General features: G+C 37.6%; 1 protein-coding gene across 1 annotated transcript; it reads left to right on the forward strand.

Annotated features, from left to right (window-relative positions):
• Window positions 1-26,278, forward strand: RMC1 (regulator of MON1-CCZ1). Its single transcript, XM_083357593.1, has 20 exons — window positions 1-276; window positions 2,299-2,375; window positions 5,528-5,612; window positions 7,168-7,224; window positions 8,024-8,110; window positions 10,596-10,736; window positions 11,141-11,244; window positions 13,914-14,003; window positions 14,115-14,220; window positions 15,722-15,833; window positions 17,544-17,588; window positions 18,539-18,592; window positions 19,301-19,429; window positions 19,883-19,989; window positions 20,697-20,816; window positions 21,019-21,096; window positions 22,760-22,864; window positions 23,344-23,412; window positions 24,464-24,689; window positions 26,088-26,278. The coding sequence occupies exons 1-20, from the start codon at window positions 166-168 to the stop codon at window positions 26,165-26,167; spliced, it is 1,983 nt and encodes a 660-aa protein (XP_083213719.1). The 5' UTR covers window positions 1-165; the 3' UTR covers window positions 26,168-26,278.
• Window positions 26,279-26,516: the final 238 nt, after the last annotated feature.

Raw genomic sequence — 26,516 nt, forward strand, 5'->3', positions numbered from 1 at the left:
TGCCGAGAGAGAGGTAGAGTTGTGTGTCTACATGCCCTCACGCGGAAACCGCTTTGTGGCGCCGGGAGGGGGGCGGTGAGAGGAAACAGATCGGCCGAACATCGGAGCGTGGGCGAGGGGTGCGCGACGCTCTCTCTGCCCGTCCACCGTTCTTCCACTGCTGCCATGGCGACGACCACCAGCGAGGACTATTACTTGGCGCTGTGCGCGCGGCCCGTGCAGTTCGAAAAGGCGAGCCCCGTTAACTGCGTTTTCTTCGACGAGGCCAATAAGCAGGTGAGAGGCTCAGGCCGCGGAAAGGGGCGGAGTCTTATCCCTGGTTCCACACACGCACACACACACACCCCGTCCACACGACCTGCTTGTCGCGCGGTTCATCCTGCCCTTCCTTCGGCTGGACCAGAACGTTTCTGTATCTGGTTTCTTACTCTTCCTGCTCCGTCGCAAAGACCCCTGTAATTGCACGGTTGGACGGAAAGAGGCTTAAATATTTAAAAATCTTATTAGGAAAAGCTGGCAAAAATCTGCATTTGATCCACTTGCGTGTTGCCTGGGTCGTGTTGGAAAATGAGTGATAAAACAACATTGGATGATATTTGTACCGTCCATAACTTGCGTAGAGTTACAATACTAGCAGGCAACTATTTTATGTTTGTATATATGTTTTGCATATGGATGGTGGGAAAAAGTTCGGTTATCAGATTGTTCTCTTTTTTTAAAAAAAACGTGGGAAAAAGTTCTTTTTGCAGATAGGTGTTTCATAGGCAACAGTCAAGTTGTTTAACATCTTAGTTTTAATCACAAAGGTAAAACTCGTGGTCTCTGACTGGGGTTGATTTTAACCCTTTCCTTACAATTTTGTCTTAATATGAGAACCAAAATTAATGAGGTTTTCCCCCCCCCTCACAGGCCGAATTAATGTATCTAAATAAACGTCTTGTATATCTGAGAAAATTGACTTGAGTGCTTTCACATGATGTGTCCTGATGTACTATTTTGCTGCCTTCACGTGATGGCTTCATGTGATTTTGGTCTCAAAGGACAACTGAGAATCTGATAGTTCTGAACTGTTTTTTTTCCAGTTTTGTGTACTTTGTTCTGCACTTTGCTTAGAAAAAAAAAACAGAATACTGTTCCCAGGAATAAGGAGTCTGGAGTCATATGCAGCTCTCAGCTTAATTTTGTAGAAAGCAAATGGCTTGTTCAGATTTTGGCAAAAACCATCCCCAGCAAGGAATGGGAAAGAGGAGCAGAGTAAAAATAGGGCAGCTTGGGTGTCCTCCTGGATTCACGGCTCAGTTTGGAAGATCACATAGGAGCCGTGACCAGGGGGACTTTCGCCCAGGTTCACCTGGTGCGCCAGTTATGGCCCTATCTGGACCGAGATGCCTTACGCACAGTCAGTCATGCGCTCGTAAACTCCCGGTTAGACTACTGCAACGCTCTCTACATGGGGCTGCCCTTGAGGACCACTCGGAGGCTTCAGCTGGTGCAGAATGCAGCCGCGCGAGTAGTAATGGGAGTTTCCCGATACTCTCATGTAACACCTCTTCTCCGCGAGCTGCATTGGCTTCCAGTTGCCCTCCGGGTTAGATTCAAGGTGCTGGTGGTGACCTATAAAGCCCTAAATGGCATGGGTCCGGATTACCTTAGGGAGCACCTGCTGCCAGCATCAGCTTCCCATCGTCCTGTCCGCGCCCACAGGGAGGCCCTCTTTAGGGTTCCGCCGGTTAGGGATTGCCGGCGGGTGATTCCCAGGGGGAGGGCGTTCTCTATGGGCGTGCCCGCCCTTTGGAACGAACTGCCGATGGAACTTCGGACTGCCCCCGACCTTTGCTCGTTTCGCCAGGACCTAAAACCCTGGTTGTTTGAACGTCTGGCCTGGACTGAGGGGTTTTAAATTAAATTAATTTTAAATTTAAATTTTAACTTTGTCTTAATCCTGTGGGCTAGTATTAATTTAATTCTATTTTATCTTTCCTTTTTGTATTGTTTTAACTTGCCCTGTGAACTGCCCTGAGTCCTTAGGGAATAGGGCGGTATATTAAATAAATAAATAAATAAATAAACATTTTCTGATTTCATCACCATTACTTCTGTCATTTTATCAATGCATGTCCCCTAGAATTATGTGGGAGAAACACTTTTTAAACTTGGTTTAAAAAGAAAAGTTGTCTTACACCTTGTTTAGCCTGTTAATATTTAGAATATCTTGTGGAAAACAAATTCTATTGTTTTGGAGATAAAGAACTTTTAAAGTAGGCTCTAGCTTGAAACTGAAACTAGATCTCTGTTTAGGTTTTTGCTGTTCGATCTGGTGGAGCTACTGGGGTAGTAGTCAAAGGCTTGGAAGACCGCAATCCCATCTCATTTAGGTGATGTAAATGCTTCCTGAATGCTGTTTTTTTTGACAGTTAATTGCATTGTGTTGCAAACTTTTGCAAATACAAATATACTGTTCAAAGGATATTTCTTCTCATTGTGTCTTTCACTGTGTATTTTCTTTAACTAGTAAATAACAACAATGATTTTAAAATACACAAAACTCAAGAATAGGAATATTATTGTTTTTATCTTGAGTACATGTGTTAGTAAACTTGATATAGTAAAATGCATGTAATTAGAATATAATTGAGAATATATCAATATGCAGTTTCCAATTTATTTGATTCCCTATTTAATAAAATTAGTTTCATAAAGACTGTTCTACTGAGTTGTTCTGACTAAAATAAAGAGTTCACATAGAATAGAACTCTGACATCCTGCTAGGATTTAGTCTACACGAATGATTGGGCATGCAGGCTCTTTGAATCTGTATGTATATCACTATATCACGTTGATTAAATCCAGCATTGTGGGCGCTTATATAACTTGTGAATATTAGAAGTGGGGCAGTCAAGCATAGCTTTTGTTTTTACTACACAGAAAGCCTTCTGTGCAAGAATGTAGTGTTAATCCAACATAAAGGCTTTTCTTATTACTGAAAAAATATCCTTGTAGATGTAGAAGATTCAAAGCATAGAGAAGGTCTGTTTGTACTTGTTTTCATTTAAATCCTCACAGATCATAACAGCTTATTTCATTGAAACTGGGACAGATAGTGGTTGTGACCTCTAGCAAGAGTAGTCAAAAGCTGAATCCCATACATAATTATCACATATTTTTCTCACATTACCTTTTACTAAATTACTTTTTAAGCTGGTGCTTAAATACTGTTAGCTTGCATAAAGGAATTTGATCATAACTATGTTTTTAGGTAATAAGAATGGAAGGATTAATTTAATTTTGAAAAATTATATATGCAAACATTTATCCTATTTTTCCCCTTGTGAAATCTTCAATTTGACTCAGCCTTGAAATAATACTTCAAAATAACTTTGAATGGGTGTTGAATACTTAGCCTTCTCAGACCCCAAAACAAATGCATCCTTTCAGTTTGTCCCAGATGTTTTAGCAGCTATAATTTATTTCTATTCAAAAGTGAGGTCATTGCAATTGTGGGATACTATTCACATAAATATAGTATCGTCCTCATTTCATTCCACAATGTGGAATTGTTCATCCTCTTTGTAGAGCTCATGGGAATGCAGTATAGCTAAACACAGAGAAACATAATCAGAGAGTCTTGCACTTTATGCTATAGCACCGTGGTGGCGAACCACGCACACCATCGCCCCAGTCCTAGGCCTTCAGCTGGGTTTTATAAAACCTTTTCGCTTTAGGCCTCCGCCACCGTGTGCAAAAAACAAAAAAGGTTCAATCAATCAATCAATTTCAACTTCTCGCGGGGAAAAAAAGATCTCGCAAAGTTGGAATTGATTGGTTGAACTTTTTAGTCCCACCCAGTCTGCCGTTACCACTGCAGCCACACCCACCCAATGGGCCATGCGCACCCAGTGGGCCATGCCCATCCAGTGGGGCATGCCCACCCAGTACCCGACAATAAATAAGTGGGTTTTGGGTTGCAATTTGGGCACTTGGTCTCTAAAAGGTTCGCCATCACTGCTATAGCATATACTGCAACATGTTGACATCTTGCAACTCAACATAATATTTTTTCCCACATGTTATCTCTTGTTTTTGAAATAACTAATATAACAGCTGTCTATATATTACAAAAGCTCTTGTTGTGACTTTTAACTGGGGGAAACAATGCATCATTTTTGAACCAACTTATAGAGTCCTGAGGACTCTTGAATCAATGCTTGAGTATGGAGGAAATAAAATTTGGGGTCATGTAATCTCCATTTTTAGTGTTTCATGGCAATTTCTTAGCCAGTCTCTCTCCCTCACTCAGCAGCAGTCACTTTCCTCCTGAAAAGGGAAGGGAAAAGAAAGGGAGAAAAGAGCAGAGAGAAAAGAAAAGAATCAGCGTGCAACCTTCCCGGCCCATGCTACCCTCTCATGCCTTCCCCTGACACATGCAGCACCTCTTATGCACCTCCATGCATCCTTCTGAGCTGCCCATGTGCCTTCCCTAACTCATGTGGCATCTCTTCAGCATACCCACACATCTTCATGACCCACCTCCCATGGATAATCCCTGACTCATACAACTCTGACCCCTATGCATTCTTCTTGACTCACTTCCCCATACCTTACTTGACACGTAGGGGACCTCTTACACACCTCCATGACCCCAAAGCACCCTTTACCCACACTGCCTGCCCACACGCCCTGCCCTCTTGTATAGCACCTCTCATACACTTTGAACACCCTTTCTAATCTATGCTGCGCCCCCCCCCCCGCCATGAGCCCTCTCTGACCTGTGCAGCATCTCTGGTGGATACCCACACATTCTTCCCAACTCATATGGCACCACTCGTGCACTCCACATAGCATTTCTGACCAGCACCTCATACAACCTCTTGCTCCCTTCCCCACCGGGCAGAAATCACTTTCTTTTGGCATTGGACTTGCAACTTCTTGCTGGTTTCCCCATTGACTTTCTCCCCATAAAATTCTCACAAGCAAAGTAAATGGGGAAGCCAATAGGAATTCTAGGGAAGGGAAGATGAAACCAGGAAGGGGAAGGAAGGAAGGAAGGAAGGAAAGGAAGGAAGGAAGGAAGGAAGGAAGGAAGGAAGGAAGGAAGGAAGGAAGGAAGGAAGATAGATTTCTGATGTTTCCTGCCAGTTTACGACAAGGAAACTCAATGGGGAAGATAGTCAGGAAGTCAGAAGTCACTTCTGCTCCCACTGCTCTTTTGCGGTGATTCTGTTTTCTCTGTTTAGGTAAAGAAATACCTCCAAAATGATGACCCAAGAAGGCACGGGTTGTCTAATAACCACTAAACCTCACTTCCTTTGGAATGAACATGGATATTAGGGATCGGCAATCATTCCTCCCCTTGTTTAATTTTATTAAACTTCAAAACTATTACCATTAATATTTTAAAAAGTACCTTCAGATAATTTAAAGTAATTTCTACCAGTCCAGGCCAGCATGGCTGTTGCTGAGATACTGTAGAAATTAATCCAAGACATGTCCTGTATCTAAAATACAGAAATGAATTCTATGTTTATAGAATGGAAGACAAAGGAGAAGTGAAGTGCATCAAGTTTTCTTTGGGCAATAAAATACTGGCTGTTCAGAGAACACTGAAGAATGTGGTAAGAAATATCTTTCTTAAAATGGGAAGAATCTTTAAAAATATTGAAACACAATATACTACTTATCATTTTCTTATTATTAAATAAATTATGTTAGATGGTTGGGCTTTGTTTTTGTTTCCTTTCCCCCTTATATTTGTTCATATTTTTATTACTGTATGTGCATAGTACTCTGAGATGTGATTGTTTGAGAAAGGAATACATAACATAATGTTAATTAGAAATAGAAATAGCTAGAAAAAAGGTAGATGAGATAAACTTCATTTATGTAGGCAATGATCTGTCTATAAGGTAAAGGTAAAGGTTCCCCCGCACATGCGTGCTAGTCGTTTCCAACTCTAGAGGCCGGTGCTCATCTCCGTTTCAAAGCCGAAGAGCCAGCATTTGTCCGAGGACGTCTCCGTGGTCATGTGGTCGGCATGACTAGACGCCAATGGCGCACGCTGTTACCTTCCCACCGTAATGGTCCCTATTTTTCTACTTGCATTTTTATGTGCTTTCAAACTGCTAGGTTGGCAGAAGCTGGGACGAGTAACAGGCACTCTGTTACGCGGCACTCGGGATTCGACCCACCAAACTGCCGACCTTCTGATTGACAAGGTCAGCATCCTAACCCACTGAGCCACCGTGTCCCTGTCTATAGCTAATAGTAATTATGAACTTATTTGGAGCCAATTCACAAAATAATACAACATATTGGAAGTATGTGGGAATACTTCTGATCATTTGTCTAGTCCAGGGGTAGGCAACCTTGGCTCTTTTGTGACTCGTGGACTTCAACTCCCAGAATTCCTGAGTCAGCTTTTTTTTTTAAAATTCCATTTATATCCTGCCCTTCTCCGAAGACTTAGGGCGGCTTACAAGCTTAGCAGTAGCCTTCATTCTATGTATATGCCTGCTTATTAGGGCTTTCACACACACCCCAAGTGGCACTATTACAAAGTCAGCTTAATTGCCCCCAACAATCTGGGTCCTCATTTTACCTACCTCGGAAGGATGGAAGGCTGAGTCAGCCTTGAGCCTATGCTGGAGCTATGCTAGAGTTGAAGTCCACGAGTCACAAAAGAGCTGAGGTTGCCTATCCCTGGTCTAGTCCTTACCAGCTAATGCTAGATTCAGTTTGTAGGGTCTCCTTTCCAGAGGGAGAATTATACAAACAAATGGAGTCAGAATTGGCAATGAGTTTTATGAAATCTATTTGAAAAGCTTTCAATTCATCCATTTATATTTGCATCTTTGAATTATGTTATATTTTATTAAATGTATTTTCTCATCTATTTTGATTATTACCTTTTTGCTTATGTAAACTTTCATCCTTTCTATTCCATTTGTATTAGAGTGCAAAGATAGTTGAGGAAAATGAGATGGAAATATTGAAGCAGAAAATATGTTTATAGATGTCTGTGTATCATTCTTTTGAGGATATTAATAGTCTGACATTTTGCAGACCCATGCACTCAGACTGATGAAAATCCACATGTTAGTTATGTCTTATCTCTGCATAGGTTGAGTCTACAAATATTTTTAATTGCTTCTGTTTTTCATGTCATTCCAGGATTTCCTGAACTTCATTCCAGACTGTCCACAATTAGAATACACTCAAGAATGTAAGGTACAGTAGATGTAATAAAATACTAAACTTCATATTGAAGCATTCAGTATTTGAATAGTGCAACGTCTACAATACCATTATCTTAGTATTCTGAACAGTTGTAACTGCAAATCATTTAAATGCTTTAGATGTTAGGTTCCCTTCTTCCCAGTCAGTGTGCTAGCCTGAAACAAAATGGCCGTTAGGAATGGTTACTTAAGTTTTGCAAGCATAAATATATATACCGGTAGTGGGGAAAAAGCTTGTCAATGTTGTTAGAGGAGTAATAATATTGCTTAGCTACAAGAATTAAAATCCTTCTACCCATAGTTAATCAACTGCTAACAGAGTGCCTTATGCACTCATAATCTTAAGACTGGGTAGTTATAATGTGCTTTTCTTGGGGCTGCTTTGGGAATTGGCCTAGATAGAAGCTGCGTCTAGTGTAAAAATCTATAGCTAAGCTGTTGAAGAATGTCCAAAATATATTCACTTGTTCCAAAAGTGCTTCTTTGGGTGCTAATATGCTACAAAACCATTGAAGCTGCTTATGTTGGTATATAAAATCTCTACAGGATTGTATTTTTATTTATGTATCCACTCGGACAAGATCTACAAATATTGTCTTGACTATATTTGCCAGAAATTTGCTATATAGCAAACTGAGGCAGGGCATTCTTAAAATTTGTTGTGCTGCTTTTTAAATATTTAAAAGGAAAAGTAGAATAGATTTTAAAACGACATATATAAACTGGTTTTACTTTATATGACAGTGTATGTGTAATTGCTTATTTCAGTTAAACACTGTTTTTTATTAAAGACCAAGAATGCCAGTATTTTAGGATTCTGTTGGACAGGCTCTGCAGAGATCGTTTTTGTAACAGATCAGGGGATTGAGTTTTACCAAGTAAGTAAAAATATACATACTTTTTTAAAAAAAATCTGCTAACTTGTTTTATGGTAAAGGATAAAATGATTTTATAGTTCATTGTGGGTAAGATATTTTTGTTTTGGTCTTGTAAAATCTAGTTTAATTTCAATTAACTTCTCCTATACCTAGTAGAAATAGCTTCAGTTTTTTCAAGGAAGATATTGTAATCTGAAAATGAACCTTTTTAGTTAAGTAATATTTTAGTAATAAAAGGTCATTGATACTGCAAAAAAATTAGACATATAAGATGTTTGCTGTATTACACAAAATATCTCTACTACTAAAATTCAAACACTCAAAACAGTGTTTGACCTTCAATTGGGTGAAATTGGAAGGTATAGCACAACAGTTATTAAACCAGTGTAATGGGCTAACTTACAGACTGTTGGGATCCATGACTCCTGTGGGTGTGAAATTTGGGGAAATTGTTGCTGCTTCAAGTATAGCTGGGCTGCCACAGTCAGCTGTGGTCACGTGATCTTCATTTCCAGTGTTCCACAACGGCTTCCCATAGGGCAGAGGGAAAGCCAGCAGGAACTTTACATCGTGACTGCCACTAGCAAAGCTTTTGGTTCTGGGAAGGTGATAGGGAGAGTTGGAAATCGAGAAGCTGGCAGGGAAGGTCACAAGTTGCTCAGGTATCTTCCCCCCCCCACCACCACCTGTGCAACCTTCCCAGCCTCTCTGCACTTGCTCTGCAACCGCCAATTATGCACCTACTCACTCCCCGACCTGGAGCAACCATTCACCTGCCTGCTGAAGAGGGTAGGGGTAGAGAAGGGAGGGAGGGAGGGAGGAAGGAAGGAAGGAAGGAAGGAAGGAAGGAAGGAAGGAAGGAAGGAAGGAAGGAAGGTTTTCAATGCTCCATACCAACTTCCCACAAGGTAACTCAAAGGGGGAGTCAACAGGAAGTTGGGAGTTGCTCCCATTCTCCCAGATTTGCTCACCTGTTGTCATTTTATTTTTCTGTTTTGTCTGAAATGATGACTCAATGGGTCACAAATTGTCTAGCAGTATAATAAATAGAAGCCATTAGTAGAATTATGCAAATTTACATTTGCATTACTAAAGCAAAGAGGGGACCAGATTTCCTCAAACAAGCAATTTTGATGGTGTTAAAGCAACTTCTCTAGGCTCTTTTTAATTTTTCCCTTCACCACTGCCGGAAAGCTGCAAGATTCTTTGCAGCATGTATTGAAGTTGCCCAGCCTGGATGATTTCAGGGTGTGCCTCTCTCTCTCTCTCTCTCTCTCTGTGTGTGTGTGTGTGTGTGTGTTCCATGGTGACCATCTTTGCAAATACTGCAGGACTGTCAGCACAGACAGAACACATTTCAACTGTCTGCAGTTAGCATACCTAATGGGATTACCTACAGTGCTGGCCAATACTGTCCAGCCTGAAAGACCTGCAGTACATACTGAGAGGACTCCAGAGGGCCACCTTTAATTGAAATTATCTAGCCTGGAAGCATTACAGTCAGTGATGTGGGTGAACATTCCTGTCAGCCTTTTCTTTCAGCTCAAGTTCTGGAAGGAGCTAAGACAGTCTGCAGAATGGAACCAGGCAAACAATGGATCACTTTGGTTCACTCTTAGAAGTGAGAGGGCTATGTTGTTTCATGAACCAACCTCAAGGTTGTGTTTTGTTTCAGCCTGCAATCAAGTTTGTCAGCCAGTCCAATGGTCAGAGTTTCAGGGTTTCCAAGCAGAAATCACAACACAGAACAAGAGATCAGAGAGTTGTTTCCAAGATCAGCAACGGCACACAAAACTCCAAGCATTCAGCGCTTGTTCCCGACAAATGCCCCTCCCCACAGCGTCTCCTCAAGTCTCAGTCTCCAGGTGTGCCTTGTGGAGAGGGGCGGGCCCTCTCCTCCCAAGTAGTTGAGCCTGCCTGCGTTGTTCCCTCCTTCTCTCTGTGCTCAAGGATCAGGAAGGGGTGGCCCTTGCTCATCACCTGAGCTCTGTCTCTCATGTTCACCCTGTCCCAATCCTGAAAGGCCCTGGCCTGCCTCAGCCTGCTCTTCTTCACATTCCTCTGAAGCCAGAGACACCCCTCCCTTGACCTCCATCGGCACCAGTTCCAGCTCATTTTTCTCAGCAGATTCAGGCTCAGATTCAGATTCGGGCGTGACAGTAATATACTGCAGTTCTGACTGATAACTGGAGGAAGTCCATGAGGAGCTTAGAGGTCACATAAAAATAATTGTTCTCTGCTACTTTTTCTAGCTGTATTGCTTCTAAAAACAATAGCCCAAATCAGCATCCTGTAAGAACTTTACAAAAGTAAAAGTGCTGATTGTTTAAATTTGCAATCAACTGGGGAATCACCCCATGGCAGCAAATTTCAAAATCAAAACTTTTTTTTTTAAAAAAATTATTTTATTTTAGCAGTTGTAAACTATGTAACCTGTTTGAAAATATTTAGTATATTGATCTGATTGTCAACTTTATATCTTCAGGTATTACCAGAGAAACGAACTTTAAAGCTTTTGAAGAGTCAGAATATTAATGTAAACTGGTTTATGTACTGTCCTGAGAGCTCCGTCATTTTGTTGTCAACAACAGTACTTGGAAATGTTCTCCAGCCATTCTATTTCAAGGTAAAATAACATTACTGCATTCAGTGCAGTTTTTCCATGATTACTTTGCACAGTTGCCCCAAGATTTGTTAAAGGTATTTATGTTTAATATAAAAGAAATAAATTTCAAATTGTTGTAGTCTAAAATAAATATTTTAAGTAAATATACTATTTCAAATACCCAGCTGCAAATTAGTTTCACAAATGTTGCATTAGGAAACAAAAATTGTAACGTTGGGTTTTTTAGATGGGTTATACCGCATGCGAACTAAAGCACTGCAAAGAAAACAAAACAAAACAATTGTATGTGGATTTTTTTTTACGTTATATTTTGCTGGAACATATTATACAGTGGTAAGAAATACAATGAAATGTGAAAGAACTATATAGAATTAAATGCAGTACTGAAAATACTTTTCACATAGGGGGGAGCTATGTCAAAGCTGTCAAAGTTCGAAATTGAATTACCTACAGCACCAAAGTCCTCGAAGCTCAGCCTTTCTGAAAGAGATATTGTTTTGACTACAATGTAAGTATATTATTGTGGTTCCCCCCCTCCTGCCACGGGTTGCTTTATTTTCCTTTTTTCTGAGCAATAGATTGTCTTCTTACTAAAAGACACATGGGGGGTGAGCTACTACCCCCCGTAGATAGGGCTCGCAACTTGGGGGTCCTTCTAGATTCACAGCTCTCTTTGGAAGAGCATATTGGAGCTGTGACTAGGGGGGCTTTTGCCCAGGTTCGCCTGGTGCGCCAGTTGCGGCCCTATCTAGACCGGGATGCCTTGCGTACAGTCACTCATGCGCTCGTGACCTCTCGTCTAGACTACTGTAATGCTCTCTACATGGGGCTGCCCTTGAGGTCCACCCGGAGACTTCAACTGGTGCAGAATGCAGCCGCGCGAGTTGTCTTGGGGGTTTCCCGATACTCCTATGTTACACCTTTGCTCCGCGAGCTGCATTGGCTACCGGTTGCTCTCTGGGTGAGGTTCAAGGTGTTAGTGATGACTTACAAAGCCCTTCATGGCATGGGTCCCGATTACTTACGGCAACACCTGCGGCCGGCGTCAACTTCCCTCCGTCCAGTGCGCTCCCACAGAGAGGGCCTCCTCAGGGTGCCGCCGATCAAAGAATGCCGATTGGTGGCCCCCAGGGGGGAGCGTTCTCTGTGGGCGCGCCAGACCTTTGGAACCGCTTACCGGTCGAGCTCCGGATGGCCCCCAACCTTCGCTCCTTCCGGCGCGATCTCAAAACCTTCTTTTTCGAACAAGCTGGCCTGGTCTGACGGGATGGGGTTGGGTTTTTATAAATAGTTTTAATTTTAATATGTATTAATTATTATGGGCATAATGGTTTAATTGCTTTTTAATTTTTGTATTCTGTTTTTTTATTATGTATTGCCCTGTTCACTGCCCTGAGTCCTTCGGGAGAAGGGCGGTATACAAATTAAATTATTAAATTATTAAATTAAATTAAAAACATAACCATTTTCTTGGTTAGCAGAAATGGACTGCATTTGAAGTAACTCTTTTCTCAAATAACTTGAATAGAGTAGAAAAGAAATGGGAAAAGTAGGAAACAAAACTAAAATTCCCAATCCAGCACCTTATAACAAGTGGAATTTTTTTAAAAAAAAAAACGCTTTAAAAATCATATAAGTTATTTGTAAGAATAGCTTATAATAACAGAATGATCTCAGTATCACTTTGAAAAGATGAAATATATCCATCTGTAATTTATTCAAAAAAAATATATAAAAATGCTTTTTAATTTTCTTATGAATTATGTAACAGGCAAGAAAGCCGTTTTGATCTCGCAGTGAAGGTGTCTGCTTAAAAGTAGGGAATGCTGAATTTTGTCTTGCCTTAACAATGGAAGCTGGATTCCATTTTGGGCCAGTCATTCTCTTTTAGCTCTAATATGAAGGCAAGGCCAAACATCAAGAGAAACACGTGCAGGCCCCATTGGGTAGAGAAAAGAAGATGGCTTCTAAAGTGAGGAAGGAGCCAACTGTTGTTTCTGTTCTGTACTTTGGGAGGAGATGGAGAGGAAAAACCTTCCATTCTAACTCTTGAAAGAGTGCGTCTTTTCCACGTTCAGAATAGTTCCCATTTGGAAAATGTTGCCAGAAAAACTGCATGGACTTTTCCATGTAATCTCCAGGAGTTGAGACTGACTCAAGATGCACAAACACAAAAGAGAAAGTACAAATATGTGACAAAATTCTGTTTATAAAAATAGTATCCATTAGCTTCTGTCAGTTTTCTTTCACCTTGAAGCAGATTAGTCTCAACTGGTGGTTATTTTTGAAGTTTCTTACTTAATGTCATAGATTTATGTCCCATTTGTTTTTTCTGTTCATTGAAGGGGAACTTTTAATGGTCTCCCATTGAAATCAGGCATCAGTTCCCTTTTCTGGATCATGTATAAGAACTGTGATATAAGAAAAGCTTTTTTTTCTTCCATTGTCAGTTTCCAAGGCACTTATAATTTATGTGTGATACACTTCCATGTAAGAACTATATGAAAGAGAGATGAAAAATTGATGGAAAAAATAATGTGGAATATAAAAAAGGGACAATGAATTGTCCCCAAGGAACTAAGATAATTTTTTTTGGTCTAATATCTTTAATAGCATTTCAACAAAGGGTATGTACATTCAGAATAGTCTAAAGTCACCCAGCCAGCATTCATCCCCAAGGTGGGACTAGAACTCACAGTCTCCTCATTTCTAGGCTAGCACCTTAACCACTAGTTCAACGTAGCAAATTTTCTTGAAGCTTTGAAGCTCACAGTTACTTCCTTTTATCTAGATTTCCATTTGTTCCCTGGGGTTACAATAGGAAGAAATGTAAAATCTTATTTGTTTCCAGCTTCTGTTTAACAACATTTGCCCATTTTTCTATTTCCTTTTGTTTAAAGTAGTCAATTCCTTTCTTTAACAAGGGGAGAACTTTGGGTAACTCTCTGTATGTGAGGAATAGACATCTGTCCCCCGTCTCTGTGGTTTATTGCTGATGTCTGAGCATCTGAACTTACCAGATAGCACAATGCATTCACAAGAAATGCCTTTAGTTTCTTACACTATGTATTACTCCATTGCTTTCTGCCAAAATAGCTTGTCCTGAAAGAAAATAGTATGATGGGACTATATAAATGTTATCTGCTCAGAAGTTAAAAATGTATTATTTTTCTTTAGATATGGGCAACTTTATGTTCTTTACTTGAGACACCACTCAAGGACTTCAAACAGTACTGGAGCTGAGGTAGTTCTTTATCATTTGCCAAGGTACATTTGTTGGTTCTTATTCTTTTCAGCTTTCATAACAGAACTACTAAAAAGTGACTACTAATGTTGTTGATTAACATTCTTTTTCTTTCCCAATTAATGCTACTGCAGGGAAGGCTCCTGTAAGAAATTACATATATTGAAGTTATATAGAACTGGGAAGTTTGCACTGAATGTTGTGGATAATTTAGTAGTAGTTCATCATCAGGACACTGAGGTACTACTATTTCTCTGCATTATATTTTTGGTAGCTCAAGATATCTATTTTAGATTCTTTTGCATAGTTTTGCTTAAAATACATTTGGAAAGTACCAGGGGCAATTCTTTTCTTAAAGACATATACTCTGTGTGTGTATATTTTGGCAAAAAAAAAAAAGAAGACTGGGTCTTATTTTTCAGGAAACACAGTTGTAAACAAACCATTCGAGACAACTGTTGTGAAACAGGAAATTATTATACTGATTTATTAAAGTTGAAGACTCATGTTAATATGACAGTTGTGTAGGGTTTGTTTGGTTTTCATCCTGGCATCCAAGCAAACCCTGACAAGACTGAGTAGCTGTCTGATTTAGGGCTCACTGGATCCAGGGTGGTTTTTTTTCTTTTTGTTTCTTGGATGGGTTTCACTACCCTAAACAGAAATGATGTGCAGGAGACTCACAACTCCTGCTCAAAGAATAGGTTGCAGCCATGGCCAGGAAGTTTTTTTTTGCATAATTTCAATTTGTGCATCAGTTGCACCCCTTCCTGAACCATGAAGCACGGGCAGTTACATGCACATCTCATTGCACCCATGTCACCCTTCTATGAGCTGCAGTGGCTCCAGTGTGCTTCCACATGAAATTCAGGGTGTTGGTTGTTATCTATAAAGCCCTCCATGAAATGGAGCTGGGTTATTTAGAGACTTCATCTCCCTGTTGTTTTCAATTGTCCCATTATATCCAACAGGAGGAGCATGTTCTGGGTCCCTTCAATTAAATTGTCACCCTATGGGACTTCAGACTTCAGCCTTTTCTGGCTTAATGTCTGCCTCTAGAATACCATAACCCTAAATATCAAATTGCCTCAAACTCTGCTACCTTTTGTAAAGCATTAAAGACTGGGATATGCTCTAGGGCCTGAAGATTATGAGATTATAGTCTGTTGAAAGATTTCTTTGTTAATCTTACTGGGTTCATGCTTGGTTGAAGATTGTTGGTCTCCCCCCCCCCCCCCCCCAAGTAGTATTGTTTTTTATAGTTTCAGTATGTTGTAATTGCCCAGAGTTGCTTTAACAAGATGGGCAACCATGTAACTTGATTAAATAAATAATGTTGGAATGAGATACTATCTTGGGCTTTTAAGGTATAGAGTTAATATTCAGGTGTTCATAGAGAAGGAAGTACTATTGTAATAAATAAAATAACATCACTGGATGCAACTCAGATTTGGTTTACTTAAACAAATACAGCGGGCAGAAAGTTTTTTTCTTTCATATTTGCCATGGCTTTTCTATAGGATTAAAGATCTGAGAAATATGCAGGAACAGACGGAACATAAACAGAAGAATATTCTCCATATATATTTATATGCAGTTGGGATTAATTTTTAGGATAGGATCTTAATTCTTACTATTATGCCAAACAGAATAAAAAGAATCACCATCATTTTGTTGTTTACTGTATGGATGTAGTTTTGCTTGAACACATACCATAAAAAGATTTTTGGTGTTTTTTTAGACTTCTATTATATTTGACATCAAATTAAAGGGGGAATTTGATGGTACAATTACACTGCACCAGCTTGTACTTCCACCTCGATCCATACAACCATATCAGATTCCTGTGGCAGGTACAGAATTGCATTTTTTATATTGCCTTGAAAATGCAAATACTGCATATATCTATAGTTTTGAAGATAGAATTGCTAGATTTTTTATTAATTAAAAGTTATGTTCAACTTCCGGTTTGCCATTGTGGCCGCCACAGACAATGGAAGGCAAGCTCCATCTTCTGCATTTGGTTTCGTTCCACTGGGGAAATTGGAATAATAGGGAGACAACTTAATGAATACAAATGGGCTAGTAGTCCTTCCAAAAAAATGACAATTAAATGGTATCCTTTATTTCAAATAACATATATAATAATAGAGGAAGATGTATTGGCCGATCTAAAAGCACTGATATGGAAGCCTCGTTGGCAAAGGAAGAAAGCCAGAATAAGGCTGAAGAAAATTGGGGTTTTGATTTATTAGAGGGGATTTCATATTATTAATTAGAGGGTTAAAGGGAGAAGTTGAGATAAGGGGAAATCTGGTCAATAGATTTAAAATATTTGGAAATTAGTTGAAAATAAGGATTTTATCTGTTTAATATTTAAAAATTTGATGTTGTAACTTGAGATTTGTACTAAAGATTTTGTTAGTGAACTATTGATTAACCCAGCTACCACGTTGCTTTTTAAATACTTAAATGTAAAATTGGAAAATTAGTAAAATAATATTTAAAAAGTTATGTTCCAGTAATCTTAATATTTCATTTGAGTGTATTTCTTTGTGTAATAAGTTCATTGTATTTACTAAATGTAGAACGATAAACAGAAATGAGCAATATTTCATCTATTATTCTGGTCTTGGGATAAAAAAGCCTAAAGTTATTGCTTATCATAGCTGTTCTTATATTATTTGCCCATGGACCATGTTCTTTTTTAAAAAAAACTTTTAAGTTAAGAGGTTTGGAAAATAAATACAAATGAATTTTGTACAGAAGTTTGCTTTGAAGATAAAACGGTACTTTATATGCATAGCATCTGCTTGTAGCTCCTTCAGGCAAGTATGGTGTTTCAGTTCAGGGGACAATCATCACAGGAAGACTCAGTTGCTTTAAGCAAACTGAAGGTTGCTACTCTGTTTTGAAAATTGGTATTTTGATCATGCACCAAATACATCTTTGCCTTCAAAGTACTGTAGAATTTTGTGAAATTGTGAACTCTTCCCACGTGCGTGCCTAAGCAGTGGGTAAACTTTAAATTTGCATAGAAGCTAAACCATTTTAATCTATGATTTGTGTCATAGTATTCTCCAAAGTTTGGGATATAGGTGCTTTATCTTTGTTATGAGTGTTCTTTTGGATTCCTTTCAGACCTCTAAATTAGTATAACTCAATTAAGAAATGAACTATTTGTCTTCCGAACAATTATCAATAGTTGTTTCGTGGAAAAAGTGCTAGAATCCTAAAACAGAAAATTTGCATTGAAGAAAGATGTTACATTTTGTAAAACAATCTGTATTCACCGAGTATAACATTTATGAAGGTTGAATTTGCATTGAATATAATTCATAAGCTGTAAGTAATATTTTAAAACAATTAAATATTAAACTTTTGGAAAGTTAGCCTTTGGTTGTGTCTTACTTTCTGCTTTAGATATGACAGTAACCTGTGGGCTAAGGACTTTAGGTTTAGCATTCAGAGTACACAGTTTGTTGAAAAAGTTTATTTCTGACAAACATAACAAATAATTTCCTTTCTAATCCTTATAAATCACACCTTTTTCTTATTTGCAGGTCCGGCTTCTGTAACCAATCAGTTTCCAGTTCCCTGTAAACTCTGTATCCTTGAAATACAAAGCATAGATCTTATTTGTTCTGTGGCAACATATATTTTTTTAATATCTGAAAGGAGCACAACTGAGTATCTGTGCTTAACAGGAAGCTTTTTTATTTTTGAGGAGTAGAAATAAATAATACAGAAATAATGCACAGTGCTGTTTAGCAGAGTTTAGATATAACAAAATGTACTTTTTGCATTAGATTGTCATTTAAGATAACAGTATTTTAAAATGCACATTGCACAGATGTTTGTAATTCTATTCAGATTTAGCAGATGTTCTGCTTTAGTTTTTTTTTAATCCCATTTATATCCTGCCCTTCTCCGAAGACTCAGGGCGGCTTACAATCTAAGGCAGAAATCAATGGATACACCCTTCCCACCAATCTATTACAGTGAGAGTTTATTGTGTAGTTTTGCAGCCTGTAAAATCCTATTGAGCTATATTTTGAAATTTATTTGCATTTAGTGTGATTTGTTTTCAAAAATAAAGAGTGAAGACTAATTTACTAGGTCCTTGCTAACTCTTTGAATTGCTCCCAGAAGTATTTGATAATATTTGAGTATATAGAAAACTTTGCAAATTAAGTTTATATGGAATTTTTCACTTTCAATGTTCTTCTAAGAGACTTTGGCACTAGTAGCTTCTTTCCAGGTAATGACTTCTATGTATTTGAGAAATTTAACACTTGATGAATTGTTGCTTTCTTTCCTTTTAAAAAGCAGACCCTTAAACCATATCTTACTGCTTCTTTGGCATAAAAGTTTGACAGATATTTTGCTGGGGCCCATCATGTGCTTAAAGAATAAATATCCCTGTCTTCTTTAGATAGAGAAAAAAGTTGTATGCCTCTTTGAGCTGTTACTCAAAGTGGCTGGTTGCATAAACAATTTAAACTTTTACCGAAGCAAAACCCATTGGAGGTTGGTAAGAGTTTTGCTTAACATTTAGATTCATCATCCTGGATTGTCTTTCAGCCTGATATTATCATTAGCGCAAGTGAAGGTATGAAAGTTTCAACATTCATTTTTAATCAGAGCATTGGAATGTTTGTGGGTTTATGTTATGGCATTAATGGGACGCTGAGCTTGTCGATCAGGTCGGCAGTTTGGCAGGTCGAATCCCGAGTGCTGTGTAACAGAATGAGCGCCTGTTACTCGTCCCAGCTTCTGCCAACCTAGCAGTTTGAAAGCACATAAAAATGCAAGTAGAAAAATAGGGACCAATACGGTGGGAAGGTAACAGCATTCCGTGTGCCTTTGCCGTCTAGTCATGCCGGCCACAGGACCTCGGACAAGCGCTGGCTCTTCAGCTTTGAAATGGAGATGAGCACTGGCCCCTAGAGTCGGAAACGACTAGCACACATGTGCAGGGGAACCTTTACCTTACCTTATTATGGTGTTAAATACGCTGATGCATAAAATATACTAATTAGATACCTGATGTTAAATAATGTTATCTTTCAGACCATAGCTTTGATAATCCCTTTCTTTGCTATTGGCTATGCCAGATAGAATTTATAGGAGTTGAAATCCAAAGTGTCTGCAGAACACAATGTTGCTTATTATCAGAATGTAGTGATGAAAGAATTCAGGTGAAATACTTCATTTCCTATTAAACTGCAATCGGTTAAATCTCTCTCTTGAAGTGAAGCTTATTGTGGTACAGTAGATCAGTTATGACAGAAATGTACTCTTCTTTTTTTTACTGTAGGTTATCTCTGGAATCTGCAAATGAAACTTGAACCTACGGTAAATCTTTTGCCAGACAAGGGAAAGTTAATGGACTTCCTTCTGCAACGAAAAGACTGCAAGATGGTTATTCTTTCTGTGTGTTCACAAAGTAAGCTTCTGTTTCAGTTTGAGGAAGCTACTGTGAATCAAAAATTTCAGTGACATTTTTAAAAAAGCCCTGACATACTATAATGTTTCTCTACAAAGTATAGTATACTGTTAGTAATTAGAATACTATACTTTGTAGTATAGTATAATAATATTTGCTAAGAGTATTTTTTGGGATATGAAATAATATGCCATATGCAATTTGAATAAAAACTTACCTACAAATATTATCATGGTATCAAGTTTGCATTCTGCTATTGCTACATTCTGTGACTTTCCTTATTTTACATCAGGCATGTCAAAATGCCGGCCCATGGGCCGGATGCATCACGCTGAAACTGTGCCCACCCCATTGCCAGCAATGGGGAAAAAGTCATGATACATCATGCAACATCACGTGACGTCGCGAGTTCAACATGCCTGTTTTACATGTCCCTTGTGTGTTCTATTGCAGTGTTAAATGAACCAGAAGGAGGCTCGTTGAGTGTAATTGCCACTGTTTTTGACAAGCTCAATCACGAATATAAGAAATACTTAGAAGCAGAACAGGCTTATACTATGGCAAGTTGTGAACACTATCTTATACATATTCTTTGGTTAGCACAAATTCCTTTTTATCATAAATATGGTATTGATTTACCTTTTTTAAATTAGATCACTATATTATTATCAATGTGAAAGCGTCAGTGGTGTCCACATAGAAGAGCCTTTTTTTAAAAAAAAATTTCTTGGATGTGGCAGGTACAATCCACTGATCTGTTGTTACTGGTTATCATCCTCTACACAGTGGCTACTCTGTTATCATTCAAAAATGTCACTGTTTTAAGGTGAAAGAATGCTATATTATACAAGGATGATTGTGAAGCAAATTCTCTTGCATTGTAACAATATATAAAATTTAAAATTCCCTTCTGCCAGTAGCATCCTCACAAACCCCTACTGGAACTGATTACATCACCCTTTATTGTCAAAGTAGTATGCTTCGCTATACTATTATCATTCAGTTGGAGTGTCCCAAAGCATTAACTGCTTAATAGCAAGTCTCATTATTGCAAAAGCACTTCAAAATGTATTACATTTGTAATAATAGTGTAATAAAACACTTTGAAGTACCAGTATATATTTTTGGTCACAATTCTTACTTAATATATACTGGTTTAACAATATTATAAACCCTAGGTACAAAATTACTTTTAAATCTATTATTTAGTGATCTGTTTCAGCTAAAGTGCATGATTTAATAAAATGTTCCTGCGCTTCTTTTGCAGGCATTAGAAACTGGACAGAGCAGAGGCAATCCACCACCAAAGCGCCCAGTCCGTACACAGGCAGTTATTGATCAGTCAGACATGTACACTCATGTTCTATCAATCTTTACAGAAAAAAAGGTCAGTTAATAGAATTCTGCTTTAATTACGTCACTGTTCATATTACTATAGTTGACATGATTAAAAGTTTTGTAATAAGCTAGCTAATTTGCTAAAGCATATATGAATTCTGAATAGCACCAAATCACTATTTAAATACAACTCAAATCCAAATTCTGTAAACTTATTTTCAAAGATATTTTTCCTATTCTTTTCTAATAAGGAGGCCCCCCACAAGTTCACTATTGCTGTTGTAATGGAGTATATTCGCTCACTCAACCAGTTCCAGATAGCTGTTCAGGTAGGTACTTGAAAGTGTCATAATTTGAAATAGCTTTTGCTAATTTTTTTTTTACTATTTAAGTTATCCAGTATGTTCAATATTAGTTGAAACCTTGAAACCTCTTCAAAAGTCATCTGAACAAAGATCCCTGCATAAGAGACAAACTTCTGTAAGAACAGAGAATTGCTTGTCAACCTAAATACTAAAAGGTTACACCAGGCCATTTGAGGTTTATCTGTTAATGTCAAACTCCAGGAGAATTCCCCCATTTGGTGCTACAAAGAAGAGCGCAATCTGTTGCATATCAGAGGTATTTTACTATATTTATATAATCATAATATATCCAAATTACCTGAATTTAGTTCATTCACTCCCAACCATGTTCCAGACAATGGTTTCAGAATGCTGTAACCTCTGTGGAAACAATATTTGAATTTGAATTTTATTGAATTTATATACCGCCCTTTCCCGTAGGACTCAGGGCGGTTTACAGGGTATATAAAACATAAATACAAAAATTAAGAGCAATTAAAAAAGATTAAACTAAATCCCTGAAAAAATATAAAACCCCAATTAAAACCCCAATTAAAACTCAGCCTGGGCCGGAAAGCTCGAAGAGCTAGGTCTTCAGGTCTCGGCAAAATGATCGAAGGTCGGGGGCAGTCCTAAGCTCCAGAAATACAGAAATCTGACAATCCAACATTGCTCATCCAGCAAGCATTGGAAGAACTTCAGTTCTGAAGTTTCTAAGACCAACAAATTCAGAAGAAAAAGGTCTGATAGTATTGAAAGCCCCAAAGTGATCTAGGCATGAACCAAGGCGGTTGCTCTTTCTAATTCATTACCAGAGGATCAGTCATTTCTTAAGATGGCCAAGATTGTGCCCATTCCAAAACTAAGCCTGAAATTATTGAAATAAATACAAATAATTGACATAATGTAAGAATACATGGGGATATACTGGACAATGGAATCAGACTTAATGTATACTGCTCAAAAAAATAAAGGGAACACAATATAAGACATCCTACTATTAAATACAGTACACTGTGTTGTTTAAGTGTTCCCTTTATTTTTTTGAGCAGTATAGATTATATTTTCTACCAAGGAACAATTTCTGAACTATGTGAAAAGTTAAGGCATGCAAATAATTTTTAATTGGTCTTTCAGCTGGGAGTCCTAATGCATATAGGTTTTGCCTCAAATAACTCTTGGCAGTCATTAAATTTAAAACTTCCACTTTTGCCACTAGTTCTTCATACGTGTACAATTTTGCAAGCATAAGCAATGTTTATCTGTAAAGAAAATGTACAGGCAGGAGAGTAGCTATATAAAATGTCTATGTTGCTTTCATGCCAATAGGTAATGGCAATTAAACAATTAAATTTTTATTTATGTATTGTAATTCAGGAGTTTTCTAAAATTTTATTTATGTATTTATTTATGCATGTATTTATTCAGCTAACTTTAGTTGTTGGAACTGCCCATTTCAAATTTGAAAAGTAAAAGTGTAATACACATGCAAATGCATTTCAATAAAAAGACTAATTTATTTTGGATCTACTTCCTTGAAATGCTTTCTACTATACGTTTCTTTCAAATTGAGGTTTAGCTAAATGTTTATACATTTGATGAGTTATGAATAGTTTCAGTATTGAAATTTCCCTGTTTGTCTTCTTAGCATTTTCTTTATGAATTGGTAATCAAAACTCTTGTTCAGCACAATTTATTCTACATGCTTCATCAGTTCCTACAGTACCATGTTCTCAGTGATTCAAAACCTTTGGTGAGTAACCTTGCATACTTTAAATTGCTTCCATTTTTGCTTGTATCCCTTCTCAAAAATCTCAGCAATGTGTAGGATTGTCCTGTTTAGCCCCAGATCATGTCATTTGCACCATGTTGTTGTTAGCTGCGCGTGTCCGACCCATCGCGACCCTATGGACAACATTCCTCCAGGCCTTCCTGTCCTCTACCATCTTATGGAGTCCATCTAAGCTCACGCCTACTGCTTCAGTGACTCCATCCAGCCACCTCATTCTCTGTCGTCCCCTTCTTCGATTGCCCTCGATCTTTCCCAGCATTAGGCTCTTCTCCAGTGAGTCCTTTTGCACCATAGAGAGGTTGAAAAATAATGACATCAACACATTATCTTCTACTGTGTCCTAATATGCTTTGTTGCTGAGCAAGAATGATTTACTAAGCTGCTTTTAGTTTAAGAGCAAATTGTGAAATACTAGATAACTGATTTATTTCTTATTTTAGGCTTGTTTATTGTTGTCTCTTGAAAGTATTTACCCACCAGCACATCAACTCTCCCTGGATATGTTAAAGGTAAGTAGACAGAGGAAGTGTAAATGTGCCATTTTCTTTCTTTGATTATGGGTAATTATGGTAGAGGTAAAATCTACTAATTGCCCAGTTGGAATTAATCCAGAGAACTTCATAAGGAATATTTTGGGCTTCCCCCAGGGCAACCTCATTGCCTATTTAAAAACAGAGGTAAGGCTACCTTCCACCTCCATTCAAATATGTTGTGCATTGCTGGGGCACTATAAGAAATTAAAAAGCCTTCAAAGATTCTATCTGATCAAACTCTGTTTTTTTCCATTCCATTCCATATTTGAGAATCAATTGGACCAAATTTTTGTCACATATACTATAACTGTATTTCCTACCACCTTTGGGAAAACCTGGCTCTTGAAACAGAAAATATTAAAGAAAGGAATGCCAATAAAGATGCCACTGGAGGACAATTATCCATTTTCATTTTAGTACATTCATAAAAAAAACATAGCATCTCCTCCTAGTATTTAGTTAATGCAACCATTGCATTGCTTAAATGGGCTTTAATATCTCTTCACCTGCAGATTATGTGATCCACATACGTCATTTTGTATCCCCTCTATTGAACAATTTTCTGTGCCTGTGGTGTTTGTCAAGTGAAGAATGTTATCCATTATGTCCTTCGCTGTCCCATTTACAATGAGATCAGGGCCAAATTATTGATAATAGGTAAACTGAAGGGCTGAAGCCCCCCAAAATTGAACCATCTTATTTCCAACTGCAGCAATCAAGCTGCTACTTTTGCTCTGCTCTCATTTAAACTTAGAAATACTTAAGTTCTTAGTTGTAGCTTTACTTTGCTGTACCCTTTTTAGATTCAATGCTCTTTTTATTTCAATTTATTACATTTTATTTGTTGTCCGTCTCTTTTTTAAAACAACTCTATTTGAAATTATTATTTTATAGCATGCTACATGTTGTAATTTATGGTTGCAACAATAAAATTACTAATAACTGTAGTAAATAAAATAAGGCACCCACGGGAAAGAAGTCTTATGTATGGTTGGCAGCCACTTACTGTCATCATTTGTGCTTTCAGAGACTGTGTACAGCAAATGATGAAATAGTAGAAGTTCTGTTATCTAAACATCAAGTACTAGCTGCCTTGAGATTTATAAGAGGAATTGGTGGACATGACAGCATTTCTGCTCGTAAATTCCTTGATGCAGCAAAGCAAACTGAAGATGAGATGCTCTTCTATACCATATTCAGGTTTTTTGAGCAGAGAAATCAGCGAATACGAGGAAACCCTAGCTTCACCCCAGGTAAACAGCAATTTGATACGCATATAAAGAAAGTTGGGTCCTCTTTTTATTTTTATAATATTCGAAGTTCAAAGCTAATAATCCTGCCTGTTAAATTGTTTCAAACAGGGCCTCACTAATTTCCTCATCTTTCATCAGTAGAGAGAGGTAATAGTTTTTTTTAAATAACTGCACAGTCCTGCAAAATTATAATGTTTAAAGATAAAAAGCTACTCCAAGGATAGAATAGTAAATTTTACCAAATTGATATAATGTTTTGGTAATTTTTTTTAAAATAAGTTAAAAAAAGAAACCAGGGTCTCTCCAGAGAAGGAAAAGAAAATGAAACGTAGGCCACTACTACTGCTTTTTCCTTGAATAAAATTTAATTTCTGAAGGCACTTGTAGGCACAATTTTGTATATTGAAAACAGTTATGACAAATGGGACCTTCTGAAGCTTGGGAGAAAGATAACAGTTACTAAAACAGCTGGAACATTGTGATGCAGTATCAACATCTGTAAAAAATATGCAAGATCCTTAATTGGAAGAAAAAATAGTCTCACACTATTTGAATGTTGACTTCAGTGCAGCTAGATGGTATGGAATTATAATTATATTTTAACAGTGGGGTTAATAGGTCAGTTGGAGATAGCCTGCTACAACATTGTAAGAGCTGTAAGTCTTGTGGACTTAGAAGGAGACATTTAGAACTTACCTTTATTTAAACTAAAAGGTGCTTTGTCATTTTTATTACCACCCAGTAATGAATTTGATAGGACTAGAAGAATGTGTCTAGTTATTCAGTAGCACTTCATCTCCCTCTAATCAAAATCCTTGTCTTTTTTTGTTTCTTTTAAGTTTTTTTGCAGGAAAAATATCCCCATATTCCCATTTCTAAATCGGCAAACGATTGTTAATGCTCCCTTCATGCATGCAGTTCCACACTACCAGGGGCCCTCGTGCATTTCTCAATAATAGCTTTAACTATCAATAGTTTTCAAAATCAAAATAAATATCAATATCAAATCAAATTATAATTGTTAAATTTACATAAAAATACATTTTCTGTGGAAAGTACCTCAAAGATAATCGGCACCTTTTTCCCCCTCAGTGTTCTTGATTATGCATAAAATCTACTTTTCCTAGTATTATTATACAAAAATCATAGCATAAGGTATGTATACAATGTATTGTAGCCTATATGCATCTACTTTACCCATTTGTTTTCTGTTTTTATACAATTATTTTGTGATCCAGCTTCCCAGTTTCAAAATTTGGGGCATGTTGTAGTAAGAGAATGAAGCAGAGGTAGCTCCTAATGTTGAATTTTTTTAAAAAATATTAAGAATATACTCAAGCATGATTCCTCAAGATGTCAGAAATAACACTGATTACATTTTCTATCCTTCTCTTGTAGGAGAACACTGTGAAGAGCATGTCACATTTTTTAAGCAGGTTTTTGGAGACCAAGCATTAATGAAACCTACCACTTTCTGACATAGTAAAATTGTTTCAGAATAAGGATGTATAAAGTTAATTTATTACATTTATGTACTTTTACTTTTGAGCTACAAAAGATCTATTTTATAATAAAGTATATATACAGACCCTTTGGCAAATATTAAAAATATTACAACATTTTAACAGATGGCTTATTTTTCTTCTAAAAATAAAGCCAAAAATTGCATTGTCTTGCATTAAAAAATTATCAGTGGTTCAACAATCTAATCTCATACCAATCACTTTTAAGTGTTACCAGGAATCTATTTATATTGCAAATCAGTTTCCTTTCCAGGAACAAAAACTAGAATAAATTACTATTTCTCATTAATGTTTCTAGTTTAAG

This window comes from Vipera ursinii (genome assembly GCF_947247035.1).
Source record: "Vipera ursinii genome assembly, chromosome: 3".
In the NCBI taxonomy this organism is placed as follows: domain Eukaryota; kingdom Metazoa; phylum Chordata; class Lepidosauria; order Squamata; family Viperidae; genus Vipera; species Vipera ursinii.

Bases quoted from the DNA above. Each gene is read 5' to 3' on its own strand.
- RMC1 (XM_083357593.1), top strand. From the start codon at position 166: ATGGCGACGACCACCAGCGAGGACTATTACTTGGCGCTGTGCGCGCGG. The intron at 277-2,298 runs GTGAGAGGCTCA...ATCTCTGTTTAG, and splicing joins TCGACGAGGCCAATAAGCAG to GTTTTTGCTGTTCGATCTGG. The intron at 15,834-17,543 runs GTACAGAATTGC...TCTTATTTGCAG, and splicing joins ATATCAGATTCCTGTGGCAG to GTCCGGCTTCTGTAACCAAT.